General features: G+C 40.5%; 2 protein-coding genes across 2 annotated transcripts in view; one reads left to right on the forward strand and one right to left on the reverse strand.

The window, feature by feature from the left end:
* Positions 1-5,471, forward strand: part of LOC121953533 (mitogen-activated protein kinase-binding protein 1-like) — a 13,061-nt gene extending 7,590 nt beyond the window's left edge. The window contains exons 13-17 of the mRNA XM_042500699.1: positions 1,101-1,182; positions 1,307-1,764; positions 2,099-2,797; positions 3,826-3,911; positions 4,355-5,471. Coding sequence (XP_042356633.1) covers positions 1,101-1,182; positions 1,307-1,764; positions 2,099-2,797; positions 3,826-3,911; positions 4,355-4,597 — 1,568 coding nt within the window. The 3' untranslated portion in view covers positions 4,598-5,471. The remainder of the gene's footprint in view (positions 1-1,100; positions 1,183-1,306; positions 1,765-2,098; positions 2,798-3,825; positions 3,912-4,354) is intronic.
* A 655-nt stretch (positions 5,472-6,126) lies between these two features.
* LOC121953996 (sodium channel and clathrin linker 1-like) lies at positions 6,127-12,659 on the reverse strand. The gene is made up of 17 exons (XM_042501297.1): positions 12,609-12,659; positions 12,415-12,477; positions 11,854-11,916; positions 11,450-11,512; positions 11,301-11,363; positions 10,992-11,054; positions 10,843-10,905; positions 10,518-10,580; positions 9,683-9,745; positions 9,482-9,544; positions 9,079-9,141; positions 8,906-8,968; positions 8,760-8,822; positions 8,356-8,418; positions 8,191-8,253; positions 7,246-7,374; positions 6,127-6,811 (listed from the first exon to the last, which is right to left on the reverse strand). The coding sequence occupies exons 4-17, from the start codon at positions 11,487-11,489 to the stop codon at positions 6,531-6,533; spliced, it is 1,143 nt and encodes a 380-aa protein (XP_042357231.1). The 5' UTR covers positions 11,490-11,512; positions 11,854-11,916; positions 12,415-12,477; positions 12,609-12,659; the 3' UTR covers positions 6,127-6,530.
* Between the last annotated feature and the right edge of the window lie 728 nt (positions 12,660-13,387).

The raw sequence follows: 13,387 nt of genomic DNA on the forward strand, positions 1-13,387 counted from the left end.
GCCAGCTGCAGCGCAGAGTCCGGTGTCGTTCCACACAGCCACGTCTCCGTGAGGCACAGAACAGAAGATGAAGAGAAGTCTCTGTTCTTCCCCAACAGTAGCTGAAGTTCGTCCAGTTTATTTCCCAGTGAGCGCACGTTGGAGAGAAACATCCCAGGTAAAGGTGTGCGACGTCCGCGCTTACGGAGACGCACAAGCGCACCGGCGCGTCTCCCTCTCCTCCGGCGCTTCACTGCATGAGCCAAAGTGAGTGCACCTTTGACCAGAATGTCCAATAAATCCACAGAAGGCGCAATAAACTCCGGGAATAAATCATCAGGGGTTGAGGCCCTGATGTTCATGAGCTCTTCTCTGGTGTAGGAGCAGAATTAACAAACAAAACAAGACAAAACAGTGCGCACCAACACACCGAGGCAGCCATCCGCGGCGCCATCTTGAGTGACCATATACATCGTGAACAGCACATACACCCAAAACAGTGTTCACACCACAGATAGTGTTAACACCGTTTCACTGTCACACCTTCACAGCTTCAACACCAAAAACAGCGTCAATTCAATTCAATTTAGCTCACTTATTAATAAAGTCAATTATCACAGAACACAGTTTGCCTCAGAGGCCTTGACTGCATACGACATCCCTCTGATATTAGACCCTCACATCGTCTCAGGAAAAACTCCCCCCCAAAAAAAACCTGTAACAGGTGGGAAAAAACCATTAACACCATAAACAGTGTTATCATAAACAGCATCAACACCATTAACAGAGTCAACACCGTCTCACCATGAACATTCCACCATAATCAGCTTAAACACCATAAACAGCGTTAACCGTAAACAGCATCAACACCATATACAGTGTCAATATCATAATTAGCTCCAACACCATAAACAGCATCAACACCATAAACAGCATCAACACCATAAACAGCGTTAACTATAAAAAGCTGCAACACCATAAACAGCTTCATAAGCTTCAACACCATAAACAGTGTCGACATCATTAACAGCATCAACACCATAAACAGATTAAAAGATGTTTGCACAGACCTGAGGGGGACGAGGCTGCTCTGATTTCTGTATCTGTGTCTGTGTTGGCAGGAAGTCCGAGTCGAGGGTCTCACAGCTCCAGCGAAAGTCTCAGCATCTCCTCCAGGTTCCTCTCCCAGAATTCAGCTGGAAGGTAAAGATCCACTTCCTGTTTCCTCACCATGTGTCGTCTGATCAGAGGAGCTGAAAGTCCAAATCCTTCTGGTTCTGGTTCTGGTTTGTTGTGTTTCTAATGTAAAGTCTCCTCTGTTCCTCAGTCGGGCCGTGGTTCCTCTCCCATCTCGGACCACCAGAGGAGGAGCAGGAGGAGGGGAGGTGAAAGCCCGTCCTCTAGTCTCAGAGGTCCGACCTCTCATGGAGGAGAATCAGAACCGGACCCAGGACAGGAGGGTGTCATTGAACCAGGACCAAAACCAGAAGCACAAGCAGGACCAAAAGTTCTCCTTAGAGGAGCCCGTACACTCGCAGGACCAAACCTTGTCTCCTCAGGGCGGGGAGCAGATCCAGAAGGGGTCAGATCCACCTCAGAGTCGGGCAGAGGCAGAGGAGGAGGCGCCGGTCCAGCAGGCCCACCGGCCCTCACCACTGAAGAAGAAGGTCCAAACTGAATCCAAGAGGAACCTGGGCTCGACGGCCCGGGCCGCCGCATCCCATCTGAACTCCTCTGCTGGACTCCGGAAGACCCAGTCAGTCCAGAGTCTGCTTAGCGACACAGGTGAGAAACGCCAAAACACACAGGTGAGACTCAACACGCCAAAAACACACAGGTGAGACTCAACACGCCAAAAACACACAGGTGAGAGTCAACTAAATTTCAAGGATTTGAGGACATTTGTAGGATTTTTGGACATTTCTCAGATGTTTGGACATTACTCGGATTTCAAGATCAGATTTTAGGACATTTGTCAGAGTCCAGGACATTTCTCAGATTTTAGGACAGGATTTTAGGACTTTTCTAGAATTTTAGGTCCTAAAGGACCCTGGACTTGACCTCAGGGACGGTGGGTCTGTTTTTAGACCTGAATATAACACCGTGTCTCTCTCCGTAGGTGACTGCTCTGTCTCAGCCTCATGTCCATCCAGAGACGTCCCCAGTGAGCTGCTCCTCCTCCCACAACGTCCCACCACCCTCCCCTCCTCTCCCAGACGCCCGCCATCTGTAGCCCCTCCCCCTCAGAGACCCAGCCCCGCGGCATCCCCACGGTCCCCCCAACAGGAAACAGCCGCCGCTCCGTCTGTTGTCGCCACCCCGAGGAAGTCTTTGTCCTCCTCTACTTCGGTGGCGTCTCGGTCCTACATGAGCCCCACCGCCAGCTCCATGGCCAAGATGTCACGCTCCGTCTCCGTGGGCGATGGCCTCAACATCCCGGAGTCTGGCGAGGATCCTGCAGTGACATCGTCAGCGGCAGTGACCTCGTCCTCTCAGGTCAAAGACACTCCTCTTGTTGCCGTGGTGCCCTCCATCACAGCTTTGGCCATGCCCCCCAACGCCGTCGTCGTCCCAGTCGTCGTCACCTCCTCTTCGTCTCTGGGTAACCATGGTAACCAGGCGGGCGCTCCTCCCCGTGGCCTCCAGGCTCGAGTCCCCGGCAGCAGCAGGCAGCTTCCAGACAAGCCCTCCCTGGCCTCCTTGTCTTCCTCATCGCGGCCGCCTCCGGTCTCCGTCTCCCCCCTGACTCCCCCCCAACAGGAGGAGGAGCCTCAGACTCCTGCAGGCAGCGGGGGCGTGGAGCAGAGAGACGACGCAGGTTTGGACTCTCCTCCTCCTCCTCCTCCTCCTCATCCCTCCATCCTGTCACATCTGGGCTCAGGGCTCTGGCTCCGCCCCTCACCTGTAGCGTCCTCTTCATCACTCCTCCTCCTCCTCTTCATTACTCCTCCTCCTCTCGCTCCGTACCGACGGGTGAGACGTTTCACTCCTCTTAGGTTTTGTATCTGTCACTTCTTCCTCTCTACACGTCACGTCTTTTCGTTTCTTCTTCACTCTCTCAGTTCGGTCACGTTTGTTTTGAAGGAAAAGTTCAAAAAGTGTACTTGCACATAGTGAGGACCCATGTGTTTTAGCACCGAGTGGGGACATAATTGGAACATGAGGACATTGAAGGCCTGTTTAACCCCTTGAAACCTGGAGTGACATCAGTTTCCTTGTGCTGTGTTAAGATGCCTTTCACAAGCTATTTAACCCTTAAACCGAAGCAATCCGGTCAGATTTCTTTTACAACATGAAGCAATCTGGCAACAAGCAACCAGGCAAGAAGTGTCCTGCAAAAAAAAGAATTTAGTAAAAGGTGAAAAGAAAATGACCTGAAAATTTGTTTAAAAAAGAGAGGAACATTTAAAGATATTAAGGAAAAACTTTCCAGAAAATTATGTATAATCCTTATGACCATATATTTAGTATTTTATTTTAGAAAAAAAATGTATGCCTTTAAATTGTTGTTTTAGTTTTTTAATTTATTTTTTTCTTGTTTTAAAGCAATTTTCCTGTTCCTTTTTTAATTCTTTTTAACTAAGTTATTATTTCTTTAATAAAGTAAAAGGAATAATCTGTGCCGACAGGTCCCTCACACGTCAGCAATCATTAAAAAAAGCAAATCCTCTTTATGTGGATAGCATCAGGTCGGGGTTTGCATGTAGTCATGAAGGTTGAGGTAAGGGGCCAGGTGATGCCCTGTGTCAGCGAGGGTCCTCACAAACATAGAAATACCAGTATGTGTGTGTTGTTGTTGGTAGAGTGACCTTACCTCTCTCTCTCTCTCTCTCTCTCTCTGTGCAGATCAGCCAATCAGCATGGAGACGTGCAGAGCTCTGACTAATGAGCTGACGAGCTGCTTCAGGAAAGCCACACACCTGTACAGACAGGTGAGTTGGTCATGTGACTCTGTGTCAGACGCTCATAAAGTCAATGACGTGTTGGAGTGTGAACTCACCTGAGGGATGCTGTCTGTGTCCCCACCTGTCAGGGGAAAGAAGTCGCCTAACGAGGCTTTGAAAAGTCTTTATAAAGTCTAAAGTCTTTATGAATTAACAGAAATTTCAAAAGAAAAAATTATTTTGTTTTAAAATCACTAGAAATTCAAAAGAAGAAAATTGCCAAAATGTAAAAAAGAAAAAAGAAAAATTTCCCCCAAATTTTATAAATCCTAAACATTTTTTAAAAGAAAATATTTTTTTTTTTAGAAATTAACCAATATTTTAAATGGAAAAAGATCTCCAAAAATTTTTAAAAATGAAAAATTTTAAATAAAAAAATAAATAAATAAGTTAACGTGCAGTCCGATGCTCACCTGTCTCTTCTCCTCCAGGTGAGTGGCTCCTCCCACGATGACTCCGCCTCCGACCAGCGTCAGATGGCTGGCGTCCTTTCAGAGGCCTTCCAGACGATGAGGGCGGAGCTCGACTGTCTGCCGCTCGGCACCGCCGGCACTCCGGGAGGAGGGGGGGGGCTGGGAGGAGTGGGGGAGGCGAAGACGGCGGCGCTGCTGGAGGAGTACTCACTGCTGCTGCTGCAGGCCGTCCACCGCAGGATCAACAACGCCACAGACTGAACACGCCTCCTCTCCACCTCCTCCTCCTCCTCATCAGCCTTTTTCTTTTCAGCACTCCCTCCTCCAGAACATCTCCTCCTCTGTCATCGTCTCCTCCTTTTCGCCCCTCGCCTCCTCCTCTTCAGTCTGCTCCTCTGTGTCCAAGTTCATCGTCTCGTCTGGCTTTTCTTCTCCTCTCGCTCTCATCCTCATCTACTTTACACCTCCTCCTCCTCCTCCTCCTCCTACTCCTCCTCACAGATGAAGGACCTGAAGCCATTTTGATTTTGTGGACTTTTTTCCTCCTTTTTTACACAGCTCTCTTTGTCCTCTTAAAGTCTTACAAGAGCTTTTTATTAGAAGTTCAACTTTTTAACAAGTTGTTTTTTAAAGACATTTTTCCTGTTTTTTTGTTTTCTTTCGTTCCCGCCGTTTGTTTGGAGGGAACCTGATCAGCTGGTTTGGATCATTCTTGATTAGTCCCGTAGAGACGTTGATGTTAGACCGTAGAGACTTTTTAAAGGAGCAAACAGCAATACAAGACTCTGAACAAACTTTGTTGTTCCTCTGTTTGATGTAAATGTTGTTTCCTGACTTCACTTGAATCTAAAACGGACTTCCTGTTTGAACTGAGCGAGACGTTTAGTTTGTATTTATTCTGCCGATGTTTGAACACGGAGCAGACGCGTTTTATTATTGGACGTTAACAGGAGGATGTACATTTTTATAGCTGTTATTACGGAAACACTTTTGGGGCTCGTCGGGTTTAAATTTGGGGTTTGATTGTTTTTAACAGTTTGTTGTAACAACAACTTTCTCACTAACCAACAGGTCAAAGTTCAGTTGGAAATCTTTTCATGTTTTTGTCTAAATTTAATAAAAGTTTGAGACTTTTTCTGAATTTTGAGGGTTTTTTTTAAATTAATGTTATTAATATTTACAGGGTTCATACATATTTTTGCCAATACATTTTCAGGACTTTGAGATAAAATTTAAAGACCAAACATTCTCTGAAATGACCATCGATACGCCTTATTGGTTCTTCTTCATCACGTTTTTAAAAATGTATATTATTTTAAAAAACAAAAACAAATTCAGAGCATAATTATAATTGAGAATTCAAATATAACTAAGGGACCGTTTGTTATTTATGAGAGGGGAGGGGAGGGGCAAAAAGGTGAGCCATGTCAGTTTTTTTTAACACTGGGGAGGGTCCGATGGTTTTATGGCTTAAGGGAAGAGGCATGCAACTTTGAGTGACTGGATTGTGTTTTTTATTTTACTGCCATTTTTTTTCTTTAAATAGTTTTGGTAATATTTTCTTTTAAATTAGCAATTTTCAAATGAAAAATGTAGGTTTCTCTTTCAAATCTTATTTTTTTTGAGAAGAAAATATTTTGGTGATTTTTTATTCTTTTTAACATTTTTGGAAATTTTTACAGATACATTTTTGGCCTTTTTTCAACAAATTAAGCAATGTATTTTTCTTTCAAAAGTTCTGGTGAATTCTTTGCCTTTGGCAATTTTATTTTTCTTTAAAATTTTTGGGTGATTTTTTTTTTTTTCTTTCTTTAAATATTTTCAAGAAACGTTCATTTGAAGTATAGTTTGATTTTCAAATTTCCAGTGGTCCTTAAACACATCATGTGACATTACATGCTTACGGGAAAAAAATCCAGGACTTATGTTTATTTAGTTTCCTGAAACTTTTCCAGGACTGGGAAAAGTGCAAACTCCTTGACTTTTCTGTGTCTTTCATGAGCGTACAAAGCCTGTTTTTATCAGCTTCATCGATGTAAACATCATTATTTTATTGTGACATCATCAGTACATCAGGAAGTCTTTCACTTTACCAAAATAGAAGTCCAGTCTCTGAAGCCAGTCCTATACCTGAGAGGACACTTTGTTGCTGAGAGGACGTCTCACTTGTCCCCTGATCCGGCGGTCCTTCTCCTCAGAGGGGGAACAGCAGGAAACCCGAGAACACGCTGAAGTTTCGGGAGTCGTCGTAGAGACGGTAGCTGGCGGGCAGGCTGAGGCGGATGCCGTCGCCCTCCTCCAGCTGCAGAGCCACGCCATTGGACGTGGAGGCGTAGCCGCCATGGTCGTTGAGGTCCAGGCTGAAGATGATTGGCTGGTTGTTCCTGTACAGGTAGAGTCCCATGTAACCCTTCAGGTAATCTGCAGCCGTGAAGCTGAAGAAGTAAAGTCCTCGGACAGGAGCTGTGAACACACCTGGCAGACACAGAGCAGGGTGAAATTAACCCACGGTCACCTTTATTATGTTAACGCTAAAAAAAAAGAAACTAAAAAAATAGCAACTTCCAAACACAGATGCTGACATAACACATCACATGACACCTGCATAACATCACATGTAATAAATAAAACAGAATTCTGCCATAATGAAAACTACACACAATTAATACAACAATAATTCCCTCAAGGCGTTCTTGAGACATCGTGTTCACAAGAACGGGCCGACGGACAGAAGAAAAGCCTGAAAACATGAAGTGTCCTGCGTCCGCTGCACCGAGGCATAAAACCCTTTAGAGTCGTGAATGACTCTGATGCTCTTTCATTTGTGCATCAGGAAAACAGGAATATTTTCACAGGACGGTTTTTCTTTTGGAGGTCAGGGATCAGGCTGCTCAGGTGACGGGGTTTACCTGCGGTCTGGTTGTAAGCTTGGCCGATGTTGGTGATGGTTTTAGAGAAGATCAGAGTCGTCTGTTCGTTGAACGGTCCGACTGACCCTGAATCAGTCAGTCCAGCTGAGAATGCCACCTTCAGACCACCTGCAAGACAAAAAGTTTCACATCAAGTTTTAATGCAATAAAAACATGTTTGGCAGCATTTACATTGAAAATAATCTCTTTTATTATATTGAGGGTAAAACCTTTTAAACCCTTTTAAAAAAGATCTTTAAATATTTAATATTTATGTTAATTTTGGTTCTGTTTATAATGAAAACACTGCGATTTTCTTCACTTTAATGCACCAAAAATATCTATTAATCATTGAAAGATTTTATAATCAAGAAATTTGGCAACAAACAACAATGTTTTTAATTTTGACACTTTAATATTTGAATGTATAAAAGATTCCTCTTTTTTATTTAACCCTCCTGTTTGTGGGTCAAACTGACCCATTTCAAAGTTCAAAAAATACAGGAAAAAATATTTTCAATCATTTTTGGAGCATGAATCCTCTTGTTTTTCTCTCTTGCAATTCTGTGCAGAATTTTTAACAAACATTTGAAAACGCCATTGCTGAGTATAAATGACTGTTACTGACATTATGACCTGAATGACGTTTTCCACCATCCATAACTTTTAATTAACCATCATTATTCATCCACCTGTCATATGTGCTTATAATGTATGTAGTGGTTCATTTCTGAAACTCATGATACTTTCACTGCTCATTTCTTTAGACTTACTGTTACTTTGATTCATTTTCTTTGTATTAGTTGCTTTCTGGAGCTGTGCACAGAAGCTTTTTTTTCTGCACATTGCAATGTGACTGATTTTGTTAAAATGTTTGATTTGATTATTGTGGCTAAAATGAACAAATAATTTTTTTTTTTAGTTGTAAAGAAATTGACTTCGAACCTGAGTTTATGTTTCGGAGCTGCTGCAGACGATCTTGAGCTTCATTCAGTCTGACGCTCAGAACTAAAAAATAAAGAAAATAGAGGAACTCCTCAGACCCTGAAAAAAAAAAGCCGCTAATGGCCGCTCATGTTAATGAAAATAATAAAGTAAAAATAACTCTACCTGCAGTGCTGCTGTGAGTCTCTGTCAGTTGTGACTCCATCAAGGAAAGTTGGACAGACTGGACTGAAAACACAAAACAAATCAAAAGAACAAACGTCTTCCTTACAATGACAAATACATGTTATACATTTACATAAAAGATATATATCAAAAGGGACTTTAAGCATTTGTAATACAAATAATATACTGTGTAACTCTTTTCAGTTGAAAAGTCATAAAGGTTCCTACAAGAACCATCGGGATGATAAGGAGTTCCTCAGGGAACCTCAAAGAAATCTCCAGTTTCATTTGAAGAATCACTGCATGCACTATTTGAGTCGGGCAAAATATTTTCCACTTTGTGTCTCTTTATTCTGACAACATTAAAATGAATCTGCAGTTAGCTTCACCCTTCAGGGTGTTACCTGTGTTTTCAGCCATCAGATGTTCCAGCTGTTTCTCGCTGACACTCAGTCTGACCTCCAGAGCTGAACAAGAAAACATTCATGTTTATTTAAATGGTTAAATTAATTCATAATTAAAAATTACACTGAAGAGCTGATGCTGTTACCTGCAGTGTGATTCTCCAGCTGTCCCAGCTGTGTCTCAGTGGACCTCAGTTGGACCTCCAGAGCTGATCAACAACACAGATTTTATTTGAAGGTTAAACCTTTCAGTAAAGTCCTGATTAATCAGATTAATAAATAATCTATACCTAAATTATTGAAGTAAATCTGACTCTACCTGTGGTGTTGTTGTGGCTGTCTGTCAGTCTGGACTCCATCAAGGAAAGCTGAACAGACTGAACTGAAACACAAAATAAATCAGAGACAAACTACTTTAAAATATAACAAAGGGAGTTTAATCAGTTGTATTATAAATAGTATAAGTATATGATTCTTGCCTATAAAAAGCCATAAAGGTTTCTACAAGAAACATCAGGATGACAGAGGCGTTCCTCAGGGAACCTCACTGGATCCTCCACAGTTTCACTTTGAAGAATCACTACGTTTTTTTCTTTTTACTGAAAACTCTGACCCTGCTACAAACTTCTTATCACTTTCAATGAATTCCATAGTTAATATATTTGTATATAATAATAGATTCATATTAATCTACAGTCAGTTTTAACCCTTCAGAGTGTTACCTTCGCTTTCTGTCTTCAGATCTTCTAGCTGTTTCTCACCAACACTCAGTCTGACCTCAAGCTCTAAAGAGGAAACAGTAAATATCTAATTTTGCAATCATTCATATAAAATTTTTTTAGGTTAAACTCGTCAGTTAAGTCCCGATTAATTGGATTTATAAATAATCTATACCTAAATTATTGAAGTAAATGTAACTCTACCTGTGGTGGTGTTGCAGCTGTCTGTCAGTCTGGACTCCGTCAAGGAAAGCTGAACAGACTGAACTGAAAACACAAAATAAATCAGAGACAAACACCTACTTTAAAATGTAAGATTTAAATATAAGTTTAATCATTTCTGATATAAATACAGAATTTTGCAGTATACTCCTCAGTCAGTTAAAAAGCCATAAAGGTCCCTACAAGAACCATCAGGGTGATAAAGGCGTTCCTCAGGGAACCTCACTGGATCCTCCACAGTTTCAGTTTGAAGATTCTCCGCAAGGTTTTTTTGTGTGTTTGTTTTGTTTGAGCAAAAACCTTGACCCAGCTGCAAACTCTTTACCACTTTTTTTTTTAATTTCATGTTTAATATTTTCTTTTTTTTAAAAAAAAAAAAAAAAAAAACAACATTAATATTAAACTACATTTAGTTTGAAAATGTTAATTGAATTGAATTGGATGTTCATGTAAGAGGGGCACAGCATATTAATGAACAAAATACAAATGTAAATCTGCCTGAGTTAGTGGGACTATTAATTTACATCTGTAGCCCCTTGACATAATAACAGACAATAGAAACATGAAGACAGAAAGAAAAAGGAAAAAAATACAATTCATACAGAGGACAAAGGTGCAGTAACAGTAGCACATACAGTGTATGAAAAGAATCCTGATGAACTGATCCTTTCCTGCTGCCTGTAGTGAATCTAGACATCGGTGACTTAGCTAAAAGGTGATTCATGTACGCCCAACACATGTATACGACAACAGTAGTATCACACATCCATTCAATAACAAATGACAGTCAATCAATAACGTATGTTTCAAGTGTTACCTGTGTTTTCAGCCTTCAGATCTTCCAGCTGTTTCTCACTGACACTCAGTCTGACCTCAAGCTCTAAAGAGGAAACAGTGAATATTTCATTCTTTAATCGTTCATATTGTTTTTTATTTTACTATTTTAGGATGCCTTTTAACATGAGGCAAGGGACTACCAATGAAAACTGGGTCCCCAGCTAACTCAGGTGCATTTACATTTGTTTAAATGTGGATTAATTACAATAATTAATTACATTATCCTTCTTAACTTAATTACGATTGTATATATAATAATACATTCGTATTAATATACAGTTAGTTTTAACCCTTTAGAGTGTTACCTTTGCTTTCTGTCTTCAGATTTTCCAGCTGTTTCTCACTGACACTCAGCCTGACCTCCAGCTCTGAAGAGAAAACAGAACAACGCAGATTAATTAATGACTTATAACCCTTTGTGTCAATAAAAATGATAAAGTAAATCTGACTCTACCTGTGGTGTTGTTGCAGCTGTCTGTCAGTCTGGACTCTATCAAGGAAAGCTGAACAGACTGAACTGAAACACAAAATAAATCAAAGACAAACTACTTTAAAATATGAGAAAGGGAGTTTCATCATCTGTAGTACAAACAGTCAAAGTATACAATTCCTGTCTATAAAAAGCCAAAAAGGTTCCTACAAGAACCATCAGCATGATAAAGGAGTTCCTCAAATTAATTTCATAGTTAATATATTTATATATTATTATACAACATTAATAATAATTTACAGTTAGTTTAGTTTTAACCCTTCAGGGTGTTACCTGTGTCTTCTGTCCTCAGATCTTCCAGCTGTTTCTCGCTGACACTCAGTCTGACCTCCAGCTCTGAAGAAAAAACAGTAAATATCTGATTCATTAATAAGTAATAAGTACTTGTGTTAATGACAATAATAAAGTAAACATAACTCTACCTGTAGTGTTATTGTGAGTCTCTATCAGTTGTGACTCCATCAAGGAAAGTTGGACAGACTGAACTTAAAACGCAAAATAAACCAGAAATAAACGTGTACTTGAAAATGAAAAATACATGTATTATACATTTATGTAAAATATTTTTTAAAGGGAGTTTAGTCATCTTTAATATGAATAGAGGAAGTATATAATTCCTGTCTATAAAACATTAAGATTTCTACAAGAATCAACAGGATGATAGAGGAGCTCCTCAGGGAACCTCACCGGATCCTCCCACAGTTTCAGTGCGAAAAATCTCTACATGCACTATTTAAGCAGGAAAAAAAGACTTTTCTACTTTTTATTACTTTAAACAGACAATATTTATTGCTCTGCAGTTAGTTTGAACCCTTCAGGGTGTTACCTGTGTTTTCTGTCTTCAGATCTTCCAGCTGTTTCTCGCTGACACTCAGTCTGACCTCCAGCTCTGAAGAGGAAACATTCAGGGTTCATTCATGTTTTTGAAGGAGTTCAGGGAACCATGTGGGATCCTTCAGTTTCAGAGTTTCAGTCTGAAAAATCCCTACGTGTTTTCTGTTTGCAAATGTTTTATTCTTGAGCTAAAAGCTTCAACTCTTTTCCAAACATTCATTCATTTTGTACATTTTCAGATACACACAATGCGAGTTTCCATTAACCCTGAAATTTTGCAAATTGAAATCACGAATACAAGAATACAAACTCATAAGACATCCCTAAATGTTTTTCTTTTTCCTTTTACACAAAAATATTGTTGTTATATCATTTTGTTAAATATTATCACTCATTTTTCTTTTTTTTCCTATTACTTGCTCTCTGGAGCTGTGCACAGAAACATTTTTCTGCATGTTGTAATGTGAGCAATTGTGTTAAAATGTTGATTTGATTTGATTATTGTGGTTCAAACCAACATTTTCTTTTAGTTGTAAAGACACTGAGTTCAAACCTGAGTTTGTGTTTTGGAGCTGCTGCAGACGACCATCAGCTTCATTCAGTCTGACGCTCAAAACTAAAAATTAAAACAGAGTTTAGATAAAAGTACAGGAACTCTTCAGCCTTTCTTTAAAGCAGCAGGAGTTCAGACTTTTTACAGATTACATTTATTAATCCACAGTTAGTCTGAAATCTCCAGAGTGTTACCTGTGTTTTCTGTCTTCAGATCTTCCAGCTGTTTCTCGCTGACACTCAGTCTGACCTCCAGCTCTGAAGAGGAACAGTTCAGGGTTCATAAAGGAGTTCCTCGGGGAACCATGTGCAGTTTTTGGGTAAATGTACTTTGTTAAACTGCACAGCTTTAGTTTTTTTAAAAAGAAAAAAAGGAGGGCAATATTCTAAGAAAGAAACTCAGATAAAAAAAGTCAGATCAGAAGTCAGAAGTCTGAACTTATAAAGTTGCAAATTTGTGGAGAAAAAAATCACAGATTTGCAACTTCATTAACTCAGAGAACATCCGACTGTTTTCTCAGAAATTTGCAACAGTTTTTCTCAGATTATTGGCCTCTGATTTTTACATTTTTATCTATAATGGCCCTGATACGCTGTCATAGATTCCCATCCCGTTGGTACCTGCAGTTTGAGTCTTTGTTTCTGTCAGGCCGGACATCACAGCAGAAAGTTCAGCTGCAGAGAAGAAGAAGAAAATCCAGAGAAAACTATTTTACTGACTTTTCAGTTTCTGCTCATTTTTAAAGGGACCTGTTAAAGTTTCAGCAGCTCGTCTGTAACGTTGTGGATGTGTGTTTGTCCTCCCACCTGTCTCACTCTCACGGAGGGACATTTGTTATCAGACAGCCTCTAATGATAAAAAAACTCTGTGTGGAGGAAAAACCTTGAATTTCTATCTCTATTCTGTAGTAACGGACAGCGAACGGTTAACTGCCAGCGGTGTGTTTGATTTGTTCACCTGCGGTTTGTGTTTG

This window comes from Plectropomus leopardus, chromosome 14 (assembly GCF_008729295.1).
Source record: "Plectropomus leopardus isolate mb chromosome 14, YSFRI_Pleo_2.0, whole genome shotgun sequence".
NCBI lineage: Eukaryota > Metazoa > Chordata > Actinopteri > Perciformes > Serranidae > Plectropomus > Plectropomus leopardus.